Source organism: Vipera berus (assembly GCF_964194415.1).
Source record: "Vipera berus genome assembly, chromosome: 6".
Lineage (NCBI taxonomy): Eukaryota > Metazoa > Chordata > Lepidosauria > Squamata > Viperidae > Vipera > Vipera berus.
In genome coordinates this window covers 8,935,351-8,962,010 of record NC_138208.1, presented here as the reverse complement: position 1 = coordinate 8,962,010, position 26,660 = coordinate 8,935,351, and the positions used below count along the sequence as shown (strand labels likewise).

At 41.4% G+C, this 26,660-nt stretch overlaps 1 protein-coding gene across 1 annotated transcript in view; it reads right to left on the bottom strand.

The window, feature by feature from the left end:
• Positions 1-26,660, bottom strand: part of LMNTD1 (lamin tail domain containing 1) — a gene marked incomplete at both ends in the record, with an annotated part of 150,204 nt that overhangs the window by 12,507 nt on the left and 111,037 nt on the right. Inside the window, 3 exons of the mRNA XM_081331941.1 lie at positions 14,053-14,144; positions 21,978-22,150; positions 26,143-26,354. Of these exons, the coding sequence (XP_081188067.1) occupies positions 14,053-14,144; positions 21,978-22,150; positions 26,143-26,354 (477 nt within the window). The remainder of the gene's footprint in view (positions 1-14,052; positions 14,145-21,977; positions 22,151-26,142; positions 26,355-26,660) is intronic.

The following is a 26,660-nucleotide window of genomic DNA, read 5'->3' as shown; positions in this document are numbered from 1 at the left end:
CTCCTTCTTTCTCCTTCTCCTCCTCCTCCTCCTCTTCTTCTTCTTCTTCTTCTTCTTCTTCTTCTTCTTCTTCTTCTTCTTCTTCTTCTTCTTCTTCTTCTTCTTCTTCTTCTTCTTCTTCTCCTTCTCCTCCTCCTCCTCCTCCTCCTCCTCCTGCTCCTCCTCCTTCTCCTCCTCCTCCTCCTCCTCCTCCTCCTCCTCCTCCTCCTCCTCCTCCTCCTCCTCCTCCTCCTCCTCCTCCTCCTCCTCCTCCTCCTCCTCCTCCTCCTCCCAAATGTAGCTTCTGGCATTTTCATCTATGGGGTCCTTGGTGCTCTCTGTGCTTGGTGGCTTTCTTGCAGACTTTTCATTACTAAACTAGGTAACATCATCAGTTCATCCCCGAGCCTCAACTATTCTCAAATATGCAGAGGAAATGGGGTACAAACAGATAGTTTCATAAGGGAGCTTGCCCTGGGTGTGGAAGTGTGTACGTGCTGATTCTAGAGAAAGGGCCGATTAAATCAAGTGAGGTGGATTGAGTCTCTTCACTTGAACTGTGAGATTATAATTATGTTTACTTTGTGTTAATTGGGTTTTGTGGGTTTGCCTGTTTATGCTGACAATTTGAAATAAGTGTTTCATGAATTCTTGTGTCTTCCATGAGCCTAAAAGATTTTGGAGGCTGTTAATGTAACTTTTTTATATATGATTCCCTATACAATATTTCTAACAGTTATGGTATATAAATTTATAACTTCTTCCCACATATGTCACAAAGTACATAAGAGCTTTGCAGGACTTCCTGTGACCTTGAGTTTGACATTTTTGACCTCTGTTTGAACGCCCTTGACCAGGGGTGGGCAACCTTGGCTCTTTTATGATTCGTTGACTTCCAGAATTCCTGAGCCAGCCACGCTGAGGGGAAAGGGAGAGGTTTCCAAGCTGAGCCATGCTGGCTCAGGAATTCTGGGAGTTGAAGTCCACGAGTCATAAAAGAGCCAAGGTTGCCTACCCCTGCCCTTGACCCTTTGGCTGGCGAGTTCTTATTTCATTCATTGTCATGTGATCATTTGAAATAATGATGTGGAAGAATGCTCTTCTAACATCCTATGAGTTTCATATTTGTTGTTTTTGTTTTGGCATGGCGTTCTCTTGACATAGGGGCCTCCAACAAAGCTGAAAGGAATCGTCTTACTGGAAATTATTCCCAGGAAGCTTCATAAACACTTGATGTAGGGAGATTGCACATGCAATTTGATTACAATAACAATGCTAACAAGCTTACCCTCACAATTAGGTTTGAATAATTGAATGAAAATTAGAGAGCAGGCATCCAAGCAGTTCAATAAAAATGTGTGTTTTCTGCAAACAGCTGTGCTCCATTTCTATGTAATAAAGCTGCACCTGAGCCCTGCAATATTTATGTATTTGGGAGGGAACGAGGATTTTCTACTTATTTCCTTCCTTCCTTCCTTCCTTCCTTCCTTCCTTCCTTCCTTCCTTCCTTCCTTCCTTCCTTCCTTCCTTCCTTCCTTCCTTCCTTCCTTCCTTCCTTCCTTCTGAAGGGATTTTATTGATCAAAATAGAGATGGGTGGCCACATCTCTCTTTGTGGCTGGTAGAGAGAAGAAGGCAACAACCAGGAAAGATGTCTTCCACCTTTTATACCTTTCCGGAAGAAAGAGATCCGGTCTTGGTACTAGGAACCAAAAGGTACAGAAAAATAATTCCTAGATGATGACTCATACACAACCACCCAGGCTCCACCATAACTCCTTTCCCCCCCTCCCCTTACCATGCTCTTTTCATGTAAGCAATCACCTGTACTTAAAGCATGAAACATTTCCTTTTATATAACTAATTTCCCAATATAAAGCACCTACAAAGCTGCTTGCACATAAACAAAGATGACAAAGTATCACTACTAATATCAATATTACTAACATCAACCTTAAGCATAATAAAATCCCCTTCCTTCCTTCCTTCCTTCCTTCCTTCCTTCCTTCCTTCCTCATTCACTTTAGTCCTTCCTCATTCACTTCCTATCCTCCCTCATTTCCTTCCTTCCTTCCTTCCTTCCTTCCTTCCTTCCTTCCTTCCTTCCTTCCTTCCTTCCTTCCTTCCTTCCTTCCTCCCTCATTTCCTTCCTCCCTCCCTCGGTCCCTTTTGACAAAGGCCCAGGCCCAAGAAACAGCAGCTTCCAGTTGATTTAATTCGCTTTGGGCGGGGTGATATGTTTTTTTTTTATTGGAACACCGGGAGAACCAAGCATCTTTTCACACATGCAAATATGTCATTAGCTTTATTTGGAGTAAACGAGAAAAAAAGTGGATGCCAAGCTCAAATATTGTGCAAAGACACGGTCTCCTAAATGGTCTTTAAAATAAACGAATACGTGAAACCAATAAACAGACCAAGTGCCAGCTATTCCCGTAAACAAGCTTTCAAGCTAAACTGGTTAGAGTAATAAAGAAAGCTTAATAAACTGCAGGCAATAAACTGTAGGCAAACTGTGTCAAATGCAATTGACCAGATTTGATGGCCCCTGGAAAGTAATTATATAAGCTTTTGGGAAGAATTAATCGGTCCCTTCTCTGCTACATAGAAAAGTGAGAGGGGGGAGGGTGGAACCACACAAGGATGAGAAAGAGATTAGGATTAAGTTTATTTCACTCTTCAGTTACTCCCAAGCATTTTGTAACTAGCTATAATCTTCATTCTGCCAACCTACGAATGCCAAGAGCTGGAATGGAACTCCATCGGCCAATCAGTGTTCCCTCCACCCAACCAATAGGAGAGTGCCATAATCATCATTGCCCGCCCACTGAACTACAGGGTTATCCGGAATAATAAAAATCCCCTTGAAGAGATAGGAAGAACAGTAAATGGTTAAATTGTCCCCATGTTTCTCTCGGGTGCATTGTGTGAATGTTTGTGTATTTCACAAAATTGGAATCCTGCATCCAGTTTTGGCCACCACAATGTAAAAAAACGATGTGGAGACTCTAGAAAGAGTGCAGAGAGGAAATCGAGCTGCCTCCTTAAAGTTCTCATGATGTTTACCAAAGCTAATAAGAGAGAGGCTAGGGGGAAAAAATGAAAATGAAAAAGGTAGAAAAAATGAAAAAGGTAGAACCAAAGCATCTCAGATCTCTAGTTTTTTAATAATAATAATAATAATAATAATAATAATAATAATAATAATAATAATAATAATAATGATGATGATGATGATGATGATGATGATGATGATGATGATGTAATAAGCATTGTTCTAATCTGTTAGTTACAATATAATTACACAACTGTGACACAGCTGAAGCAACTAAGCAGCAGAGCGAAGTGAACAGGATTTGTTTCTCCTCAGGAGATGCAGTGTGTTACACCCCTGCTTGAAAGGCTGCGTGTGATGAAAAGTTACACAACAAGAAGAAAGCACAGCAGGTGGGAATTGAAGCCTGATATTGTTCAAATCTCATTTGGACCTCAGGAATGGAGACAAATGACAAACAGAGGCCTCTGTGTTTTCACACACTTAAAAAAAAAATCTTGCTCTTCAACAGCTTCAGTGTTTTGTTTTTTTTAAATCCCATTTATATCCCGCCCTTCTCCGAAGACTCAGGGCGGCTTACAATCTAAGAAGCACAAACCAATGTGCTTAGCAGTAGCCTTCATTCTATGTATATGCCTGCTTATTAGGGCTTTCACACACACCCCAAGCGGCATTATTACAAAGTCAGCTTAATTGCCCCCAACAATCTGGGTCCTCATTTTACCTACCTCGGAAGGATGGAAGGCTGAGTCAACTTTGAGCCTGGTGGGATGAGAACCTGCACTAATTGCAGGCAGCTGGTGTTAACCTTCCTCGGAAAAAATCAGCCCAGCAAAAGAGAAAGTCATTAACCTGATCATCAAAAAAAGCTATTTATTAATCTGCATTTAATGATTGGCACACTTGGTTTCTATACTATAGCCGAATGGAAAACCTGGTTGAAATAGGGTTAATTTTTCCCTGGGTAGACTCTTTTTTCAGTTGGCTAAAAAAAGATGGTTAACGGAGTGAGGCAGTTTTAAAAGACGACAGGTTTTTAATCCGCGTATTTACCAATGTTCTCGAGGGCATTATGTGGCCTATAAAATATAGACATCCCTCTTCACTTAAGAGAGGTTGCAGATTCTGTAAAGTATTATATAACTGAAGCAAAGTTAGTGGAAACTGTAGTCTGATGGTTTTAGGGGTGGGGGCTGCCACCAATTTATCTCATTCAGCATGATCAAGGGTTAGGAAGGGTAGGGGAAAGACGGGCAGATCCTGGGGGCCAGAGTCAAAAGAGGCATCAGCCGGGAATTCTGACATAACCACATGCGTACTAAGTCCAATGTTGTGATTCAGGGTCAGCCTGTGGGTTCGGCAGTTGGGTCGGACGACTCAGAGGAGGAGGAGGGGGGTGTTGAAGAGCTTGCTGATGATGGCCTTGAGGCTCCGCAGAGCCCTCAGCCGGGCCCCTCCCACCTGGTCACGACGGAGACCCAGCTGTGTGAGCCTGACAGCGTGGATGAAGATGACCCACAGCTGGCCCTGTTCAAGGACGCCCGACGCAGGAGGCAGTCAATCAGGAGTAAACAGAGGAAGGCAATGGGGCACCTCGGAAGGAGGCAGAGAGAGGCCACGCCCTGAACTGTATTTAAGGGGAATGTGTGGGAGGGCTGGTTTGCTGAAGGCAACCGCTTGGATAGTTCCTGTTTCATAGCTCCTGTTTCATGGTTGGTGTCTTGTCTTGCTCTGTTTTATGTTAATAAATTTGGCAGGCTTTATTCCAGCCTCTTGCCGTTTGTAAAGGGGTTGTCCCTGCTTTTGCTGCAGGGCCGGTAGCAGGCTGGTACAGAACATCCAACCCCCACTGAGTGCCATTGACACTTATCTAACCAGGTTCTGACCATTAAGTGAGAGGATTCCTGTGCATAGGCATGAATAGCAATAAATCTATCAACGCTGCTAACATCGGATGTTCTTGCTTTGACAACATTGGAGATGCAGCCATTTTCCTTCTCATGTTTTACTCTTAGAGTTAGAGTTAGATGATGCTGGAGGGAGGAATGTGCACGACAGTTTAGCTAGACATAACAATACTGAACCTAGTGTGAGAACCAAGGTTATTGAAATAAGAGATGATAAGAAATGGCGGGCTGGAGAACTGGAGGAAAAGCCTGCATTTCAAGCTAATTGGAGAATGTGATTTATGACTGTTAATTAAAGGAGGGAATTGTGCTTTGATGCTATGTGCTCAGGGGAGGGGAATTCAGATTTTGCTTTGCCTGCGTACGCGCTGATGCTGTGCTACTCGAATAAAGATTCTTCAAGGTAAAGAATGCCTCGAAGTTCTTTGAGGACTTTCATCTGTTGGAACCATGTCAAAATCAGATTAATAGGACCTTCGCATGTAGATTTGGTCTTTTTGCAGCTGACAGGAAGAGGGTTTCTGTCATATTTGAAGAGACGGAGGTTTTCCATTCCTGATCTAACCAAACCAAAAATGAAGACCTTTCAGACTCAATAAATAATTTATATGATTTGCCTAACACTAACAAATTAACCTGCTGAGGCCTTGGTGTAGACAGCTACTAAATAAATGAATCAATAAATACATTTTTCGGAGTGGCCCACTCTCAAGAGTCGCGCTCCCAATATGTTCCCGCTTCAGATCTCATGAGATTCAGTCCTCTCTCCAAAATCTTCTGAGATTTTGCAATTCCACAGAGTTTAAAGGGAACGTATCTATTCTTTAAGATGTGTGGAAATTCAGCTCCTAGAACTTCCCATCCTACAGTCGCAGCTATGGAAGCGGAGGACTTAAAATCTGCGAACTTCCGACAGGCAAAGTCACCGGGGAAGTCAGTTTCACTCAACCCCCATGTCACTAGGTCAGGGGTAGGCAACCTCGGCTCTTTTATGACTCATGGACTTCAACTCCCAGAATTCCTTAGTCAGCTGGGAGTTGAAGTCCATGAGTCATAAAAGAGCCGAGGTTGCCTACCCCTGCACTAGGTTAACAGCTGCAGTGATTCATTTAATAACTGTGGCAAGAAAGGTAATAAAATAGGGCCAAACTCACTTAACAAATTTCTCGCTTAGCAAGATAAATTTTTTGGGGGGGGTCAAATGCAGTCGTAAGCTGGGCACTATTTCAATATTTGTGTTGTACGTCTGGCCCTAAAGGCGAGGTGGAATATGTGTCATCTGTTTCTTATTTTGTCACTTTCCCTTTTATTTGATGCTTTTAATCTTTGCAGAGTCACTTGTGGGCGAGCACCTCAGCTGAACAAACCAACAAACATGAGACTCTTAGTTGCAAAAGACATTAATGTACAAGAGTCCCTTGGAGAACAACGTAGCTCATCTAACAAAATTTGGGCACAGAGGACATTAAAAAAACCACAACTTACTGTAGCTCTCTCTTTTTTTTAGGAAGGCTCTGGAAAAAATACAGTATGTTGATCGATCATCTATTATTTAGTGTTCAGGATGCATTGTTTTCCCTCTTTTTTGGTTAGCAAAATTAAATCTACAGGTAAGATGATTTTTTTTATAAAAACGTCTCTGGAGGTTTGCAGGAAGCAGCATTTTGAAAGTCACGGTTCCCTCCTGCCTTAAAAGATGTCAGGGAAACGGTAATTCATGCGGATTTGTTTCAGATCCAAGCTTCAAAGAAAATATGCAGGGACACAGAGTCCCTGCCGCCAAGAGTTGTAATTGTGCTCGGTAATGTCAATCGCCTGCTCCCCCCCCCAATATTTTATATAAAAGTCACATTTTATTACGGGGGCTCCAGTCAGAGAAAGAAAAACTGCAGGAGGTAATTGTGAAGTTCCCCATAGAGCAATCAAAACATCAGTATTCATCCCAGACCATCAAACCCTGTGAACTGAAGACTTTGGATATTCGTCTGATTCTTGAGAAAAGGAGAATTAATAGCCACACACCCAGGAATGGATTCCAAGGGTACAACTCAATGGATTGAATGCATAGTCAAAGAACATCAGACTTCTCCTTACTACCAAGACCCCAGCCTCAATTCCTTGCCTTTTAGAAACTCAGGTTCTTAAAACCTTGGTTCAGAAGCCTACCTACCTGTGGACAGAAATGAACCCAAGTGATAAGAGGGACCATGTTCCTAAGAAGATAGCCAACGTTAAAGATTGTTCTCTTTGGTTCTTTTAGCATTGCTGCACCGGAACCAATGGAAGGATTCAGCCAGTTTGCACTTTGGCAGAACCGATAGCTAATTGTTTGTTGCCCAGGCCGAGAATGGACTTCCGGAAGTGGCATCCAGACTGAGAACCGGTTGTTCACATATTTGAATCCCACCACTGACCGGAACTTCACCAATCCCGGTATGAGGTTTGGCATTTTAAGGGAATTTGGCATTTGGGGACCCAGATGGGGAGAAGGCAACTTGTTCTCATCCCATCACATAACATCACTGAGCTGGCAGAAAGATGCTGTCTGTGGAGATTCTCAGCCATCCAGGTCATGGTTGTCCCAAAGGTGCTTTTTCAGGAGGCAACTGGACTTTTTTGTTTTTCTTTGAAGACGTTTCGCTTCTCCTCCAAGAAGCTTCTTCAGCTCTGACCAGATGGTGGGGAGTGGAAGGATTTATACTCCTTGCAGACAGCTGGTCATTTGCCTTCTTTTAGAGAGTCGTTGAGGCCACTTGGGAGTTTATCTATGTCCTCAGGGTCCAAATAGCCTGCAGAATACTTGCCGGTGCAATGTTTGCCGGCCATGTCTTTTGGCGTGCTCAGCAGCAATTCCTATTGGCTTTCAAAAGCCAATAGGCTTTTAAAAGCCAATAGAAGGAGTAGCATAGCTTGTGCAAAAGCTTTTTTTTTTGTGCAAAAAAAGGTGCCGGAACGCCATTCTGAGCATTCTATGAGGAAAAAAAGCCCTGCTTTTATGTTTTAATCTTATGATTTTAAAAATATTGTAAGTTGCCCCAAACCTTGCCGTGTGGATTGCATACAAATATTATATAATCGGTAAATAAAGGTAGAACATATGTTAAATATACATCAAATAATAATATGCTTCCCTACAAAGTCAATTCTTGCTCAGTGACAGACCAAGGAGTTAACTCGGAAAGGCAAGAGGAAAATCTAGAAGAGGTCTGTGCAACTTGTAGAAGGGAAAGGCCCACACTGATAAATTAATAATCTTTGTGGTCTGCAAAGGAATGCTGGTGGGCTAATCAATGATTTGGTGACTAGAGGAGCATCTACAGTGTTGGAGCTTGTGGTCATGGTAAGCCATGGAAGCACAAGGCAACATGACTTTCAGGGCAGTGGTGGTGATTTTATCACTTTTTTTTTAAAAAAAGTCTGTGCTCTATCCAAGGGTGCTTGGTAGGCTGCATGTACAGGCCTGGTCTAGAATTTATTTTGGAGCACTCAACTATCTAGAGCAGGCATGTCAAACTCATTTTGTTTGAGGCAACTTCTTATAAAAGAATTGCCATTAATTTGTTTTAATAAAATAATTTAAATCAATTTTTCACTTCATTTCAAATTAAATGAAGTGAAAGATTGTGACTAAACAAAATTTTAATGTACAGATAATACCACCAGAAATTATTTTAGCCTTTTTAATAAATGTTGTTATTGATATTAAGCTCACCATGGAAAACATCATATATTGTTATGTATATACTAGGTTAATTATTTAAAGACTGAAGTGCAACATAACTGGATTCTAAATAATCCATTTTTCAAAATACACAACAGTCCAAACAGTAAAAGTAAAGTCCAAATTAAGAATATTTCATTCTTAAGAATTGTTTAATTTAAAGTGGTTTAGTTGTAATAGATGGTTAGATTCAAAATAGTTTTCAAGAGTATGTACAAAAGATACTATCTTTTTTTCTAGCATCAGCTAAATTAGACATATTACATTGAGAAAAATGTTTCTCATTTGTTTCCTCTTACCTTTATTGATTTCATTGCAGAGATGTTAACATAGGAAATAGATTATTTTGTTATCTAATTTTACCTTCCAAAAGACAGAATCAGATGAAAAATGTGAGGTTCTTTCCTGTTGGCTTTTTTGAATTAGTTGTTTTAGATTCTAAAAGTTTAGTTCCTAAAGAAGTAACCCTGTAAATAATTTTAATGTCCTCCTCTAGTGCAGGGTAGGCAACCTTGGCTCTTTTATGACTCGTGGACTTCAACTCCCTGAATTCCTGAGCCAGCATGGCTCAGCTTGGAAACCTCTCCCTTTCCCCTCAGCATGGCTGGCTCAGGATTTCTGGGAGTTGAAGCCCACGAGTCATAAAAAAGGGCCAAGATTGCCTAGCCCTGCAATAGGCTTTCAAAAGCCAATAGAGGGAGCTTTTTTCCCCAAAAAAGGTGCTGGAACGCCGTTCTGAGTGTTCTATGAGAAAAAAAAACCTGGTTCTGGCACCTTTTACAAAAAAAGCACTATACATATATATGCATATATCTACACCCCTTACGTATAAATACATATAAATATTAGTCACTGTCCATCTGGAATACTTAGTGGGAAGAGGAAGCTTGAGAGTTCACAAGGTTTGACACTGTATGGTACAAAACTGTGGCTGAACCTGGCTGTTCTGCTTCAGATACCATGGAGCCCCCTTCTCCCAGAAGGTAACAAGGAAAACAGATCACGAAGAGGATGTGTAGTGTCCCAGACAAGCTTGTGGACCCTGCTCAAGCAATGCTTGTGTGCCATGTCCTGGATGGAAGGGAGGGAACTGCCAATGAACTTTTCTGCCGTCCTCACCACTCTCTGCACTGCCTTCCTGTCCGAAGCAGGAATGCTTCCAAACCAGACTGTAATGTAATATAGCAGAATTCTCCAACCTTTCCAACTTTGTGGACTTGTGGGGGAGAGGGAAAGAGGGGATGGTTCCACACAAGTGGCCGCAAGCACACTTGCGCAGCTCTGTTCACGTGAGTGGCATACATGCATGCATACTGCATGTGCAAATGGAGTGTGTGGGCACGCACTCACTTGCTGCTCATGCCAGCGAGGTTGCACACTGTTTCCGCAGTCTGGTTGCAAACAGCTCACAGCCCACTAGTGGGCCACAGCCCAGAGGTTGGGGACCCCTGGTATATAGGACAATTTGCATACTCTGTAGATGTTCTTTTTATCCTACAGGATAAAGTTTTCTTGAATTGACAGAGATTATGCAAATCCAATTGGTCTGTAATTACGTACATGACATGGAAACAATGGAATGACCAACCTAGAACTAAGGAAAAATGTCCTGATAATGAGAACAATTAATCAGTGCAATGCAATGACTTGCCTCCAGAAGTTGTGGGGGCTCCATCACTGGAGGCTTTCAAAAGGAGACTGGACAGCCATTGGTCCAGAATGATATAGGGTTTCCTGCTTCAGCAGAGGGCTGGACTAGAAGACATCCAAGGCCCCTTCCAACTCTGTTATTCTGTTACCAGCAAAGGTAACCTACAAGGAAGTCTTAACTCCATCGAAGAAAATTTGGCTTAAAAGAATGTCCTATATTTCTCTGTTTCAAATTTGAAGTTCAGACTAATGGGTATCTGATTGAGTAATTTAATGGGAAAATGCATGTAAAAATTAAGCCACTTAGCTTAATTATAAGTTACAAGGCTCCCCCCAGATATTTCACTGGCAGAAATGTGTGCCCTAAGGACATATCTCACCATCTCCATCTATTAAAATTATACAGCGCAGCGTGGAAAAAAAGAAAGGGTCGGGTGGAAATATATAGCTAAGAAGATCTGCAGAGGGCCATTAACCCCTTGATCAAGATCATGTCTGATTTGAGAAAATGGCCAGTTGGATTATCTGCTGATTATCCCCATGTCCTACCCTCTTAAAAGTCAGACCTGCTTTCTCAAAATAATGAATGTGAAGGTTGTCATACAGCCACCCTAGCCAACCACAAAATTGGACTGAATAACTATTTTTCTTTGCCTTCTAAAACCCATCAACCAATATGCCTCACGGGGTTTATCTGACCTACCAAACGTTAGGTACCATTATGAAATGATGTTGGTTGCAGATGGATTCCCCAAGCATCCCGATTTACAGATAGGCCAAATTGAAGTATCTAATCCTCATCAACTGCCAGCCCCACTTGCAAAGTCAGACCATGGAACCAACTCCACAGCAACGTTAAAATTATTTTTTATTGACACTGGCTGTAGCAACAGAACCTTGCAAGTTTGATTGTGCTGTATCTCCTCTTCCTTCTTATACTTCACTGGGTTAGGGAGGTGTCTGTCTGAGCTTCTTCTGAACATCTGGACAGTCTGGACTTCAGCCTTTTTTTGTCTAGTCAACAGCTTCTGCAGATCTCCATCAAAGCATTTCTACATTAAGAAAGCCTTTGGCTTATACATCGCCTGCTCCCATAGGTTTTTCCCCCAGCCATTGTTCAGTAGGTTGTAATAAGCCAGTAACTTTTCAATCGTTTTTCATTTCATCTGAACTATTGTTTTAATACCTTGAGTGAGGTTTCATTTTCCCAAGGAGCTCAGCAATCCTGACCAGGTCTCGAAATGTGACAGAAGGAGGAGGAGAAGGAGAAGGAGAGAAGGAGAAGGAGAAGGAGGGGGAGGAGAGAGGATGAAGGAGAAGCAGCAGAAGGACAAGAGGAATCGCACCATTAAAAACAGTGCAATATATAGGGTGGAATGTTAGACACTGTAGGGCAGAGATTGAATCTGACTTTAAAGTTTTGCTCAACCAAGAAGTCTGCTGATGGGCCCCATTAAGGAAAACTACTAGGGAGGATTGCACAGGATATATCAACAATAGGAAGAAAAGGGACTCAAAAACAAGTGGTGTGTTTATTTAAAAAAAACAGGCTTGGTCGAGTAGTAGTACATGAATGAATTTTTGAAACGATTGGTTTCTGAATGGATGGTGAGGAACGTCAACTCACCCTGGGAAACTCCATTGGTTGGTCACTTGAGGATGGAGATCATATTTGCTGTTTGTTGAGGTACAAAGACTACTAACCCTCTTACGCTAAGTACACACTGACTAGATTGATGGATGAAAGCCTACTCTGTCAGATGCAACAGATGGTCTCCTAAATTGATAAGCATGGGTGGAGAGAGAGAGAGAGAGAGAGAGAGAGAGAGAGAGAGAGAGAGAGAGAGAGAGAGAGAGAGAGAGAGAGAGAGAGAGAGAGAGAGAGAGAGAGAGAGAGAGAGAGAGAGAGAGGCGGGGGAGAGGGACCCAGGTTGTGTCCAACCCTATAAAGTATTAGGAGAAACAGTGGGAGGCCTGTCAAATTGCTGCAAAATGTTTGAGAAGCATGAAAAGCAACGATAATATTCTGCAATGCACACCTGCTGTTACGCATTATACATAAGAAAGGTGCCTAAGCAAAATAAAATAATAATAATAATAAAAAACCTGGCTCCCCACTTAATCATAAATATGTGTCAGGGTTTCTCTTGCAGAAATTCTCTGCATGATGGACAAGCGAAGAAAAATTGCTGTAGAGACGGCAACCTTAACACATATTTTCCTTCATAAGCAAGGGGCTGTGGTACTTTGATTTAAGTTCAAAATTGCCTCCTTTCTTTAGGACCATGTAATTTCTTTCCTATATTTGCATGCTTTCTGAAGCTAGGAATTATTATGGTTTTTTTTACTTAAACTGAGAGCACACAATAGCTTATACAGGTAGTCCTTGACTTATGATCAGAATTGAGCCGCAAGTCCTCCTGTTTATGGGTCTTGAGCTAAAAAAATCTTTCCCACCAAGGTTACTTATTATAATCAACTGATTATGACTGAAAAAGCCACTGAACATAGCACCCGCCACGTATGTGACACCAGGACAGAACTGTTAAAGATAAGATGAATATAAACTTCCTTAAGCCTAATATTTTGTGATTGCGGTAGAAAGACTTCGAAGTGCATTCATTTATTTCTCTTAAGATATAAATTAATAGGAAATTACTTCCGATCAAATAAACCCAATTTTGTCCCGGCTGATTCTTTCTCCTTAATTGTATAGAAATTCTTTAAATGATGCCAACGAATTGGGCTCCAGCAGGATAGGATGTGGGGGAGGTGGACAAAATTGAAAACATTGTGGCAAGAACACATTGACGCAAAAGCTGGACCATTTTGAATTGGCACATTGTGGTGGACGGTGTGCCACCTTGCCACTTTTGACCTCCCTATGTGGACATCACGGTTGAGCTCCCTCTAAGCTATGAAATATTTTTAGGAGTTTAGATTCAAACTTCTAAGTATTTGAAAATATGATCTTCCTCCCATGTACACACTTCTCCTTTTTTCCCCCTGAAATAAAATGTAAGCTTGGTGAACAATTTTGTACCTTTTTTTTATCCCAGTGGAAGGATTTTGATCCCGACGGTGCCGCCTGTGTAATCAAACTGTCATCTCTCCCAAACTGTTCATCACGAATATTGTGCATATTTTATATTTATTCATTCTGAGGTTCTGAGATCTGAATGTTCATACAAAGGGCCACAACCAGACGTTCTTCAGCTCCGAGTGAAGTCGCAAACTGTGGGTGATCGCAATTTCATTCCTTCATGTCTGTTTCCCCATTCTCTAGTGATGGTGGCTGTTTCTTATTCCTTTCTTTAATGTCGGTCCATCATCCGTTACATTGAAGTGAGGACAACCTTGGGGGTGGAGAAGAAGTCAAGATGGCAGCTGGGATGGCCTTCTTGAAGGTCTAAAAAGACTTTTTTGGTCAAGATATGGAAGCCATCTTGGTTACAACGGTGATGGGTGCAATTTTGGAAGATCTCAGGACCCAGATTGGAGTCAGTTCACACCAGGGAAAGTCCAACTATTTGGTGACTAAGAGTCAACACCAAACTGAGGGCACTTAATCAAGGAATCATAGAGCTGGAAGGGACCTTAGAGGTCTTCTAGTCCACCTTCTCCCTGATTTGTAAGGTTCTTGAGAACAAGCTTTTTGTGTTAATTTTCCTCTGTCAAGTACCATGTACAACAACAGGATTTCAATGGAAATCAAACTCACATTTCTCCCCCCCTACTTACCCCAGCTGATCGTGGTGGCTTTAATCGGCTTTTCTTGTTCCTGTCTGCTGTAGCTAGCTTTATCTTATAACCTTCTCCTAAGTAGGAACTACCTGTAGAGGGAAAATGAAATACAATGTCTCTAAATGAAATGAAATTCAGGGAGATCAGAATCATTGCCCCCCGTTTAGTTTTAAATTAATGTAATAACGAAGGTTAAAAACAAAACAAAAAATATTTTGCAAACTTCAAATGCTTAGGCTAACATGGACGTTGTGATTTTAAAACTTTCAAAATATCAGTCTCTTATCTTTTTTTTAATTATTAAATGCTAATATATATATATATATATATATATATATATATATATATATATATATATATATATATATATATATATATATATATATATATATATATATATATATATATACCGTATATACTTGAGTATAAGCCGAATTTTTCAGCCCACTTTTTGGGCTGAAAAATTCCACTTCGGCTTATACTCCAGTGAACAAAAAAAAAAGAACTTACCGAGGACTTGCGCGCGGCCGAGCTACTTTGCCTGACGCTGCTGGGGTCGCCCGGGCGCCTCTGCTCGCCCTCAGCAGCACCTGGCCCGGAATCACATGCGAAACAAGCCCGGCAGAGGAGCCGGAGCGGCGAGCAAAGACGCCCGCCCGGATCCTGCAAGGCCCCGGCCGAGACGCACCCCCAGCAACGGAGCCGCTCCGGCTCCTCTGCCGGGCTTGTTTTGCATGTGAGCTACTTTGCCTGACGCTGAGAAAACCCGCTTGGGCACTCGGGTTGGTGTCAGTCTCCGCAGGCCCTTCTCGTTTCCAGGAACGTCAAGCGCGCTTGGCTCCCCACCCCCACGGCAGGGCAGGGCAGGGCAGAGACTTGCTCGCCCTTCTGACGGCCCTGAAGAGAAACGAAGGGCTTGCAAACTCCCCGCGAGAAGCTGGGCGAAGTGCGCGGCTGGGCGAGTGTGTGCCTGCGCGCGTATTTACGAAAGAAACGCTCCGAGAGTTCTTCTTTCTCCGCCCCCTTGGGGGGAACTCTAGCGACTGCTGTAGCCGCGCTTCTCTTCTCGGCTCCGAAAATAGGGATTTCTACTCTCTCTCTCCCCTCCCCACCCCGCATTCTCCTGCCTCTTCGATTGCGACAATAAAAGGGCGAAGGGTGCGCTGGTTTCTTCCTCCTTCCTCCCCCCCTCCCCTCCCCTCCCCGATTTTCAGGTGTGGCTTCGACTTTAGTTTTTGCCTACGGTGCTAGGGAGTTGCCAGTGGTGGGATCGTTTTCGGAGTTGCGTGCTTGGCCCAGAGGTGCAAACAAAATGTTTGGAAAAAGGGGGGTGAGGTGGGGTGGGGTGGGGTGGAGGAAGCAGTTTGCGAAGCAGCCGAAATGGGGGTATATAGAGGATGGGAGGTTCCCACCGAGAGAGCCAGCAGAGTTGTTGTCGAAGCGCGTCACACGCCTTTCCAACCACCAGAGAAGGGAGGAATAAGAAAGAAACACACACACACACACACTTTGCTCGCCGCTCCGGCTCCTCTGCCGGGCTTGTTTCGCATGTGATTCCGGGCCAGGTGCTGCTGAGGGCGAGCAGAGGCGCCCGGGCGACCCCAGCAGCGTCAGGCAAAGTAGCTCGGCCGCGCGCAAGTCCTCGGTAAGTTCTTTTTTTTTGTTCACTGGAGTATAAGCCGAAGTGGAATTTTTCAGCCCAAAAAGTGGGCTGAAAAAAATTTGGCTTATACTCAAGTATATACGGTATATATATATATATATATATATATATATATATATATATATATATATATATATATATATATATATATATATATATATATATATATATTGGTGGGGGGTCTTATAGGGATTTTGACTTGTAAGGATTCTAGCGAAGCCTATTTGATGTATTCACCATTTCAAACAAGCTCATATCTAGCCACATGTGGCTAGTGAACGTAAGGATTTATCTGACGGCACAATCTAATTTGGTTTTCCTGGTCAGATTTTAATTGCGAGACCTGAGAATGAATTTTTAAAAAAGGAAAGAAGCCTCCATGTTCATATTCATGGTTCAGTTCAGTGCAGTCACAATGCAATGTCAAAAATAAAATAAAATAAACTACTAAACTAAACTAAACTACTAAAATAAACTACTAAACTAAACTAAACTAATAAACTAAACTAAACTAAACTAAACTAAACTAAACTAAACTAAACTAAACTAAACTAAACTAAAATATAAAATAAAATATAAAATAAAATAAAATTAAAATAATAAAATAAAATAAAATAAAATAAAATAAAAGCCAAGATAGTGGCCACAACTGTATGATTGAAGACCCATCCTTATTTTTGGATATGCCCGGAAGTCATCTGTGAACAAGATGTAATATAGGAGGGAGGGAGGGAGACAGAGAGAGAGAGAGAGAGAGAGAGAGAGAGAGAGAGAGAGAGAGAGAGAGAAATGATGGATAGATAGATGGATAGCAATAACAATAGACTTATATACTGCTTCACAGTGCTTTACTGCCCTCTCTAAGAGGTTTACAGAGTCAGCACGTTGCCCCCAACAATCTCGGTCCTCATTTCACCGACTTCAGAACTGCTGAGTCAACCTTGAGCCTGTGAGACTTGAACTGCTAAACTGCTGGCAGTTGGAGTCAGCAGAAATAACCTGCAGTGCTGCATTCTAATCAATGCGCCACCTGGGCTCTAGATAGATAGATAGATGGATAGATGGATAGATAGACAGACAGACATAATAGATAGATAGATAGATAGATAGATGATAGATAGATAGATAGATAGATAGATAGATAGATAGATAGATAGATAGATAGACAGAGAGAGAGAGAGAGACAGAGAGAGATAAAGATATAAAAATAGAAATAGAAATAGAATATATGAATGACTATTTCTTGGCCGCTCAACATAACAGAATAATAGAGTTGGAAGGGTCCTTGGAGGTCCTCTAGTCCAACCCCCTGCTCAAGCAGGAGACCCTATATATCATTCCAGACAAGTGGCTGTCCAGTCTCTTCTTGAAAACCTCCAGTGACGGAGCATCCACAACTTCTGGAAGTAAGCCATTCCAGTGGTTAATTGTTCTCACTGTCAGGAAGTTTCTCTTTAGTTCTAGGTGGCTTCTCTCCTTGATTAGTTTCCACCCGTTGCTTCTTGTCCTGCCTTCAGGCGCTTTGGAGAATAGGTTGACCCCCCCCACCATCTCTTCTTTGTGGCAGCCCTTCAAATATTAGAACACTTCTTTCCCCCCTCCTAGTCCTTCTTTTCATTAAACTAGACCAGGGGTCGGCAACCTCGGCTCTTTTATGACTCGTGGACTTCAACTCCCAGAATTCCTGAGCCAGCATAGCTGGCTCAGGAATTCTGGGAGTTGAAGTCCACGAGTCATAAAAGAGCCGAGGTTGCCGACCCCTGAACTAGACGCAAGAAGGAATGAAAAGGGTTGGGTTTGTATGTATTTAAAAAAATCAACCCATTTTTTAAATCGAAATTATGTTTTTAGCATAAGCCCTGCCTTGGTCACATTGATAGTAAACTTGGTGGAGGGAAAGAGTATTTCAATAATTCTTCCCCCCCCCCAAATTTAGGAGTGTCTTTATATAACAGCATTCCGTGCGCCTTTGGCGTCTAGTCATGCCGGCCACATGACCACGGAGACGTCCTCGGACAAGCGCTGGCTCTTCGGCTTTGAAACGGAGATGAGCACCGGCCCCTAGAGTCGGAAACGACTAGCACGCATGTGCGGGGGAACCTTTACCTTTACCTTTTATATGAGGTAGAGCAGATGGCTAGAAACATGTCTAATAATCTGAAGAACATTGTACTTAAATAATGGGATAAGTGGGTTTCCCCCCCTTTCTGGAAATAAGCATGAGTATTTACTACAAAATCCTATACATCATTTCTGCTCTGGGCAATCAAGATAAATAAATGGCCATAATATTGGTCGTGAACACCACCCAAGAGGTCTCTTTTTTCCGCAGGTTCCCCAAGGCATCTTTCCAAAGATCCAAGACCTGCCTAAACAGGGTCATCCTTGTCAATGAGATATATGAATCTTTTCCCAAGAGACTCCAGTTCCATAGTATAGCTATAAACCGGCTGATGGCTACATTAGTTATGCATAGAAAATAAAAAGGTTTCACAGCCACATTATTTTTTCCCCCCTCTACCAGGCGACCTTAGTAGGGAAAATACATTTCAGGGAAAGATGAATTCCTTCTGTAATAAAAGGGAATGAAGGTGTTATTGGTCTATTGATTCCTGGGGGGTGGGGGGTGGGAACCCATAGGAAAAATAAATCTTGATATGGGCTTTTATGTAAATTCACCAGGGAGCTGACAGCAACACAAAACTCTATTATTTTCAGGAAAGAGAATAAGAAGGCATAGGAACTTGATCATTGCTCCATAATAGGTAGAATTGAATGAGACCCCTATAAATTTTGCGGTCCAAATGTTTGATTCCAAGTCATGGGAAGAAAGGAGACTTTTGAAAACAAAATAGCATTGCCAGTATTTCACATAATCTATCTGTCTGTCTGTCTGTCCATCCACTTGTCCATCCGTTCATCCATCCGCCTGTCCGCCCATCCATCCATCCATCCATCCCTCTCTCTCTCTCTCTCTCTCTCTCTCTCTCTCTCCTATAGTCTGTATCACTTCTTCTTCTTCTTCTTCTTCTTCTTCTTCTTCTTCTTCTTCTTCTTCTTCTTCTTCTTCTTCTTCTCCTTCTTCCTCGTCCTCCTCCTCCATCATCATCATTATCACCATCATCATTGCCACCATCTATATATATCTTTTATCTATCTATCTATCTATCTATCTATCTATCTATCTATCTATCTATCTATCTATCTATCTATCTATCTATCTATCTATCTATCTATCTATCATCTATCTATCTATCTATCTCTCATCTATCTATCTATCTATCTATCTATCTATCTATCTATCTATCTATCTATCTATCTATCTATCTATCTATCTATCATCTTTCTATCATCTCTCTCTATATCTATCTATCCTCCCTCCCTCCCTCCCTCTCTCTCCCTCTCTCTCCTTGGTCAACCACAAGGAGGTCAGTGTTAACATTTGCATTTTGAGCATAGATGAGATAGAATTGCATTCTGTTGGTCAGTTTTAATATTCCCATACTGTAGATTTAAATAGTACTAAAACAGTTTCAATGTTCACATAATATTGTGTTGTCTGTTCCATTTGCGCAGCACACAACCCACATTCTCCTGAGGTTCCTTTCCTCTCGATATCCCTTTTCTCCTCGGCTTCAATCATTTCATTCTTTCTTCTTGGAGCCCAGCTCCTCTTCCCGACTACCCATATATTCCCTGCGCAGAGCCTTAATAATTCCTACCAGTGGAAATTGATTTACAGTGATAAAATCTGTTTTCTCCATCTTCTCCCGTGACTGGAGGCAACCAGAGTAGTGATTTGTAAGGCAGGAATGGCAGGTCCTCCCTCCGCCGAGACTATATTTCAAAGGACGCTTGCAGATTTATGCACTTGTGAGAAATCACACAGTTGTTGTTTTTCAATCTGCATTCTTGAAAAGGTGCATGGGAAGTTACGGGAGCGTTGGGAGCATGTGTGAGCTTTAAAGCAACCTGAAAGAGCAGCAATATTTTTGCATTTCTACCGTTCAGACTATGTTGGGACTCTTGGGCAAGCAAGCCGCATTTTTAGGCGTTCGCACGTGCCTGTGCAGCAGGCATGAGGTTGCGGGCAAACCGAAAGAGAAACTCGGTCTTATTTCTATAAGGTGTTTAGCTTATTCTGAAAACCTTGGGATAATTTCAGTGCAACGTTCTCACCGTTAACCATAGGCAACAAGCCGTCGCAAGCCACTTTTAAGGAACTACAAAGTCATTGTACATAGCAGAGTATAGTCTTCCTCCTCCTCCCCCTCCCCCTCTTCTTCTTCCTCTTCTTCTCGTTCTCCTCCTCCTCCTCCTCCTTCTCCTTCCTCCTCCTCCTCTTCTTCTTCCTCTTCTTCTCGTTCTCCTCCTCCTCCTCCTCCTTCTCCTTCCTCCTCCTCCTCTTCTTCTTTCTCCTCCTTGCTCTTCTGCTCCTTCTCCTCTTCATGTTCCTCCTCCTCTTCCTCCTCCTCCTCCTCTTCTTCTTCTTCTTCTTCTTCTTCTTCTTCTTCTTCTTCTTCTTCTTCTTCTTCTTCTTCTTCTTCTTCTTCTTCTTCTTCTTCTTCTTCCTCCTCCTCCTCCTCCTGTTCTCCTCCTTCTCCAATTTTTCTTCCTCCTTCTCCTTCTCCTCTTTTTTTCCTTTCTCCCTCATTCTCTTCCTTGTTCTCCTCCTCTTTTTTTCTCCTCATTCTCCTCCTGCCTTTCTTCTTTCTCCTCCTCCTTGTTCTCCTCCTTCTCCTCTTCTTTTTCCTCCTCTTCCTCCCCCTCCTTCTCCTCCCCCTCCTCCTCTTCCTCCTCCTCTTCCCTCTCACCCTCCCTCTCCCTCACCTATGTGGATCTCATCTGTGTGGAATGCATAACTTTACGTTAATGCTCTGTGTTGGTTTAATGTCTCCTTCCCCCCCCCCCAATACTGGCACTCTTCCCCGCCGTCTCCCTGGCAGTTTATTTATTTATTTATTTATTTATTTATTTATTTATTTATTTATTTATTTATTTATTTAGATTTATATATCGCCCTTTCCCGAAGGACTCAGGGCGGTTTACAGGATATTTAAAAGAAAATCAATATAAAAGTTAAAACAAATTAAAAAAAGATTAAATGAAACCCTGAGTTTGCAGTCTGCTATCTCTTTCTTCAAGCTTTCCTTACTCACAACACACCATCTCCCCCCAAGGATTTCCAGTATCTCATTTTTACCTTCCCAAAAGAAATAGCGTAACTGCAAGCCTTGTACTACTGTAGCCGCAACACACATAAAAAGTTACCATCGGGTGTTGGTAAGGACTGATGCCAGAAAGGCCCAGCTTGAAATCTTTCATTTTGGTCACCTTTATCACATTTCTACTGACACATACAGGCAGTCCTTGAGTTACAACAGTTCATTGAATGACCGTTCGGAATTACCACAGCAATGAAAAAAGGGACTTATGGCTGTTTTTCACACTTACGACCGTTCCAGCATTCCTGATATCATGTGATCAAAACCCAGACGCTTGGCAACTGACTCATATTTGTGACTGTTTGCAGTGTCCCGGGGTCACATGATCTCCTTTTGCGACCTTCCGACAAGCAAAGTCAGTGGGGGAAGCCAGCTTCGCTTGACAAATGTGTTTACTAACTTAACCACTGCAGTGCTTCACTTAACAACTGTGGCACATAAAGGTCGTAAAACAGGACAGAATCCACCAAACAAATGTCTTGCTTAGCGACAGAAACTTCGGGGCTCAATTGAGGTCGTACGTAGAGGACTACCTGTACATATTGTCAACGCTGCTAACGTCGGATATTTTCGCGTTGACAACAGATGGAGATGCAGCCATTTTCTTCTTCTGCTTTTGTCTCAGAGTTAGAGTTAGATGATGCTGGGGGGAGGATTGTGCAGGAGAGTCTAGCTAGACATAACATTACTGAGCCTAGTGTGAGAACCAAGGTTATTGAAATAAAGAGATGATAAAAAATTGGCGGGATGGAGAGCTGGAGGGGAAGCCCGCATTTCAAACTAATTGGGGAATGTGATTTATGACTGTTAACTGGAGGAGGGAATTGTGCTTTGATACTACGTGCTCAGGGGAGGGGAATTCAGATTTAGGCTTCACTTATGTTAGCGCCGATGCTATGCTACTCAAATAAAGATCCTTAAGGTAAACAATGCCTCCAAGTTCTTTGGAGAGTTTCATCTGTCAGAACCATGACACATATATGTAAACAAACAAACATGCCACTCCAGCCCTCCAGAAATGATCTTAAACTCACCAAGATTGGGAAAAGATTTCACCTCTTGGGTCCTCGTTTGGCTCAACATGTGGATTTCTTTGCTGCCCGGTGGCAGGGTTCTCCCCAGAGAATAATGGGGGTGTGTGGGAGAACTCGGACTTCGGCACCACGAATTCTGAGGAGGACGCAGGATGGGGGGCATCTTTTTCTCCCTATAAAAAGAAAAACCCACGCGTCCAGTGAGTGATATCCCACTCCCTCGGTTCAGCCGATAAGCTAGCCCAATTCATTTAGCCTTAGCTGAATTTTATTTCTGCACTGGTAAACTGTAGTGTCTGAGACGGTATAAGTTAGTGATGGCGAACCTTTTAGAGACCAAGTGCCCAAACTGCAACCCAAAACCAACTTATGTATCATAGGGTGCCAGGTGGGCGTGGCCCATTGGGTGGGTGTGGCCCATTGGATGGGCATGGCCCTTTGGGTGGGCGTGGCTGCGGTGGTAATGGCAGACTGGGTGGGACTAAAAAGTTCAATCAATCAATTCCAACTTTGCGAGATCTTTTTTTTTCCCCGCAAGGTGAAATTGATTGATTGAACCTTTTCTTTTTGGCACATGGCGGTGGAGGCCTAAAGCGAAAAGGTTTTATAAAACCCAGCTGAAGGCCTAGGACTGGGACGATGGTGCGTGTGTCCACAGAGAGGGCTCTGCGTGCCACCTGTGGCACGCGTGCCATAGGTTCGCCACCAAGTTCTCCTGTTTGAGTGGGGGGCTGGACTAGAAGACCTCCAAGGTCCTTTCCAGCAATATTCTATTTGAAAACATACAGAAGACCCAAAGTGGAAAGAGAGTGAATTCCGAAGTTATTTCGCCTTTTAGGTGGCGTTCGAAGAGATCATAATGCAACTTTGACTTACAGTCATTTATTTAGTGACTGTTTGAAATTTACAACGGCACTGAAAAATGTGGGTTGTGGCCGTTTTTCACACTTGCAGCATCCCCCACGGTCAGATGATCACACTTGCAGCATCCCCCACGGTCAGATGATCAAAATTCAGATGCTTAGCAACTGACTCACATTTACAACGGTTGCAGTGTCCCGGGATCACGTGACCCCCTCTTGCGATTTTCTGACAAGCAAAGTCAAGCCAAATTCGCTTAACCCCTGTGTCACTAATTTGACAACTGCAACGATTTACTTAACATTTGTGGCCAGAAAGGTCGCAAAATGGAGCCAAACTGACTTTAACAAGTGTCTTGCTTAGCAACATAAATGTTTTGTGGCCGTAAGACAGGGATTACCTGTATTCACATGTTGAAATGTTACTTATTATTTCGCTGAAGTCTGGTTATTGATAAGATAAAGATCTTATAGCTTTTAGCTGAATTGTGTTAATATGATCCCTGAAGGCGTGGCTCTTAATGAGTGGTTTATAATGATGTGTGTTTCCATGGTTGGTTTGTGGCAATGTGTGCTTTTCAAAATTGTATAAAAGAAATCTTCTCCAAGCAAGGGCTGTGACTAGTTTGGAACTTGTGTTTTGAGTAACGTTTTGTTTGCAAATAAACATTTCTTCTACCTTTCCACCTTTCTCGGGTGGTTTTTTAGGCTTACATGTCAGGTAAAAGGACACAAGCTTTGTGGCACAACACATTGTTCACGCCCAGAAATTCACCTCAAGAATTATACAATTTTGTCCTCTTCCCTCTGTTAAAGATGATTTATCTGTGTTTATTTTGTTCATGTGATCAATTTCTAGTTCAACATCGTGTTGCTTCATGTTTGCTGTGTCCACAAAGTAACAAAACATTTTCCTTTCGCTTCCTCTTATGATTTCTACAAACGTCACTTAAAAGTGTGAAATAACTTCACAATTCACCCCCACTTTCTTTCTCTTTCCACTTTCTGTCTTTTTCTACGTTGTCACTATGGATATTGCAGGTATTTGAGGCCTGCGGGCAAAAGAGAACCAGAGAGAAAAGCGCGTTTATAAATCCTATTTATGACTGTATCGGGATTTTATTTTTAGTTTGTTTTTTTTAATTTCAATGCACTTGGTTCCGCACTTTGGAAACATGTCAAGCAAGAAGAATTGTGATGCCACAATACAGAAAACTAAAAGTGTCTCTCTTTTTTTAACCTGTGAAAGGCAGGGGCGGGGGGGGGGGAGGAGAAGAGAATTGAAAGAAAAAGATGTATAGTAAACTATAAATGGACACATTTCCCTAATGCGTCGAACAAGATCTATGACAGTCACAAGTAGGCCAGAAATGTGACAGTCTTGTCCCATTGCTGGTCTCCTAGCAACCGATACTCTGAATATAAGACATGAGATTGAGTTATTATAGCTGAGAGATATGTCCAACATCCATCTGATTAATCTACTTTTAAAGCGGTTACTATTAACGTAAGTGATTCTACAACTTAATTGATTCATTTAAACACTGCCTTTTTTGGGGGGGTTCTTCTTCTAGAATTAATATCCGTCGGCTGCTGTAGCTTTAATTTTTTTTATATAAAATCTTTTTTTTTTACTTGCCTATGTATTTTATGGATCTCTTCTACTACCCTTTAAATGCTTTTTTTTAAAATTGTGATGGGCAATGCACCCTATTCAAGGTACTAGTAATGGTGTTCAAAGCCCTACATGGCAGGGGTCCGGAGTACCTTAGGGAACACCTGCTGCCGGCATCAACTTCCCTTCGCCCTGTGCGTTCCCACAGAGAGGGCCTCCTCAGGGTGCCACCGATCAGAGAATGTCGATTGGTGGCCCCCAGGGGGAGGTCCTTCTCTGTGGGCGCTCCGGAGCTGTGGAATCAGCTTCCGGTTGAGCTCCGGATGGCGCCCGATCTTCGCTCCTTTCGCCGCGATCTCAAAACATACTTGTTCGAACAAGCCGGCCTGGCCTGATGGGGGATTGGTGGGGTATTTTATTGGGGTTTTAATATGTATTGATTGTTTTTTAGTGGGCATGTATTTAATCATTTTTTAACTTTTGTAATTCTGTATTTTTATTCTTGCCCTGTTCACCGCTCTGAGTCCTTCGGGAGAAGGGCGTTATAGAAATATTATTAAATTAAATTAAATTATTTGATTTTCGAAAGGCCTTTGGAGCACAATTCACAGGCACAGCTCAACAAGGCAAGATGTGGGCTGTATCAATATGCCTAAAGTTCTCTTATATGCAGGGAGAAATGAAGTGGGGTTTCTATGGCGCTGCTGTTGTACAGGTGGTCCTCGACTTAGGACCACAATTGAACCCAAAGTTAAAAAATAAAAAAATAAAATGAAATAAAATAATAAAATATGAAATGAAATGAAATAAAAGGCAAGGAAAGGAAATAAAAAATATAATAAAATTAAAAAAATGAAATGAAATAAAATAAAAAAATTATAATAAAATATGAAATGAAATAAAAGGCAAGGAAAGGAAATAAAAAATATAATAAAATGAAAAAAATGAAATGAAATAAAATAAAAAACTTATAATAAAATATAAAATGAAATAAAATGAAAGGAAATGAAATAAAAAATATAATAAAATAAAAAATGAAATGAAATGAAATAAAATAAAATAAAAATTATAATAAAATATAAAATGAAAGGAAATAAAATAAAATAAAAATATAAAAAAATATAAAAAAATGAAAGGAAATAAAATAAAGTAAAATAATAAAATAAAAATATAATAATAAAATATAAAATATAAAATGAAATAATACAATAAAAATATAATAAAATATAAAATAAAAAATGAAATGAAATAAAATAAAATAATGAAATGAAATAAAATAAAAAATAAAAAATAAAAAATAGAAAAATAAAATAGAAAACAAAACAAAATAAAATAATAAATAAAAAATAAAAAATAGAAAAATAAAATAGAAAACAAAACAAAATAAAATAAAAAATAAAATAAAATAATAAAATAAAATATATAATAAAATATAAAATAAAAAATGAAATTAATTTAAATTAAAATATAAATATAAATATAAAATATAAAACAAAACAAAATAAAATAAAATAATAAAATAGAATAGAATAGAATAGAATTAAAACAAAACAAAACAAAACAAAATATAAAATAAAATAAAATAAAATAAAATAAAGTAATAAAATAAAATAAGCCCTACAGAGCAGGGGGTTCGATCAAATATGGCCCCTTATAGGAGGAATGGTGCGCTTTCCTCTGGGCCCAGTACCTTAAGAGGAAATCCACTTCGGGTTCTGTCAGGTGGCTTTGAGTAGGCATTCCCTGCCATATGTCAAACGCTCTTGCTTCATGCTGGTCCTGCTGTTGTTGGGTTTGGGGTCTTCTGATAGCCTGCAAAGACTTCCTGCTGACTCTCCCCTCTGCTTCCACCACCTTGGAGGTCTTCTTCTTCCAGTTGATGGGCGTGTACCAAGCCACGGCCTAGAAAGCAGGCAGAAGGACCTTGAAGGGTGGTGAGGGTCACCTAAGAACGCCAAGCTGCTAGCTGGAAGACCTGCCTTGAATTTTATCTCCAGGGCGGGAAAACCACAAGGAGAGAATGTGGTGACCCTTTTCCTGCTTAACATTAATCAGTGCTTGCTTGATGGAACTGCAGGTGGTCCTCAACTTACGATCTTTTGTTTAATGACCGTGTGAGGAAAGCCGGATCAGTTTTCACACTTACGACTGTTGTAGAATCCCCGTGGTCATGTGATCCACATTCAAATGTTTGACAGCTGGCTCATA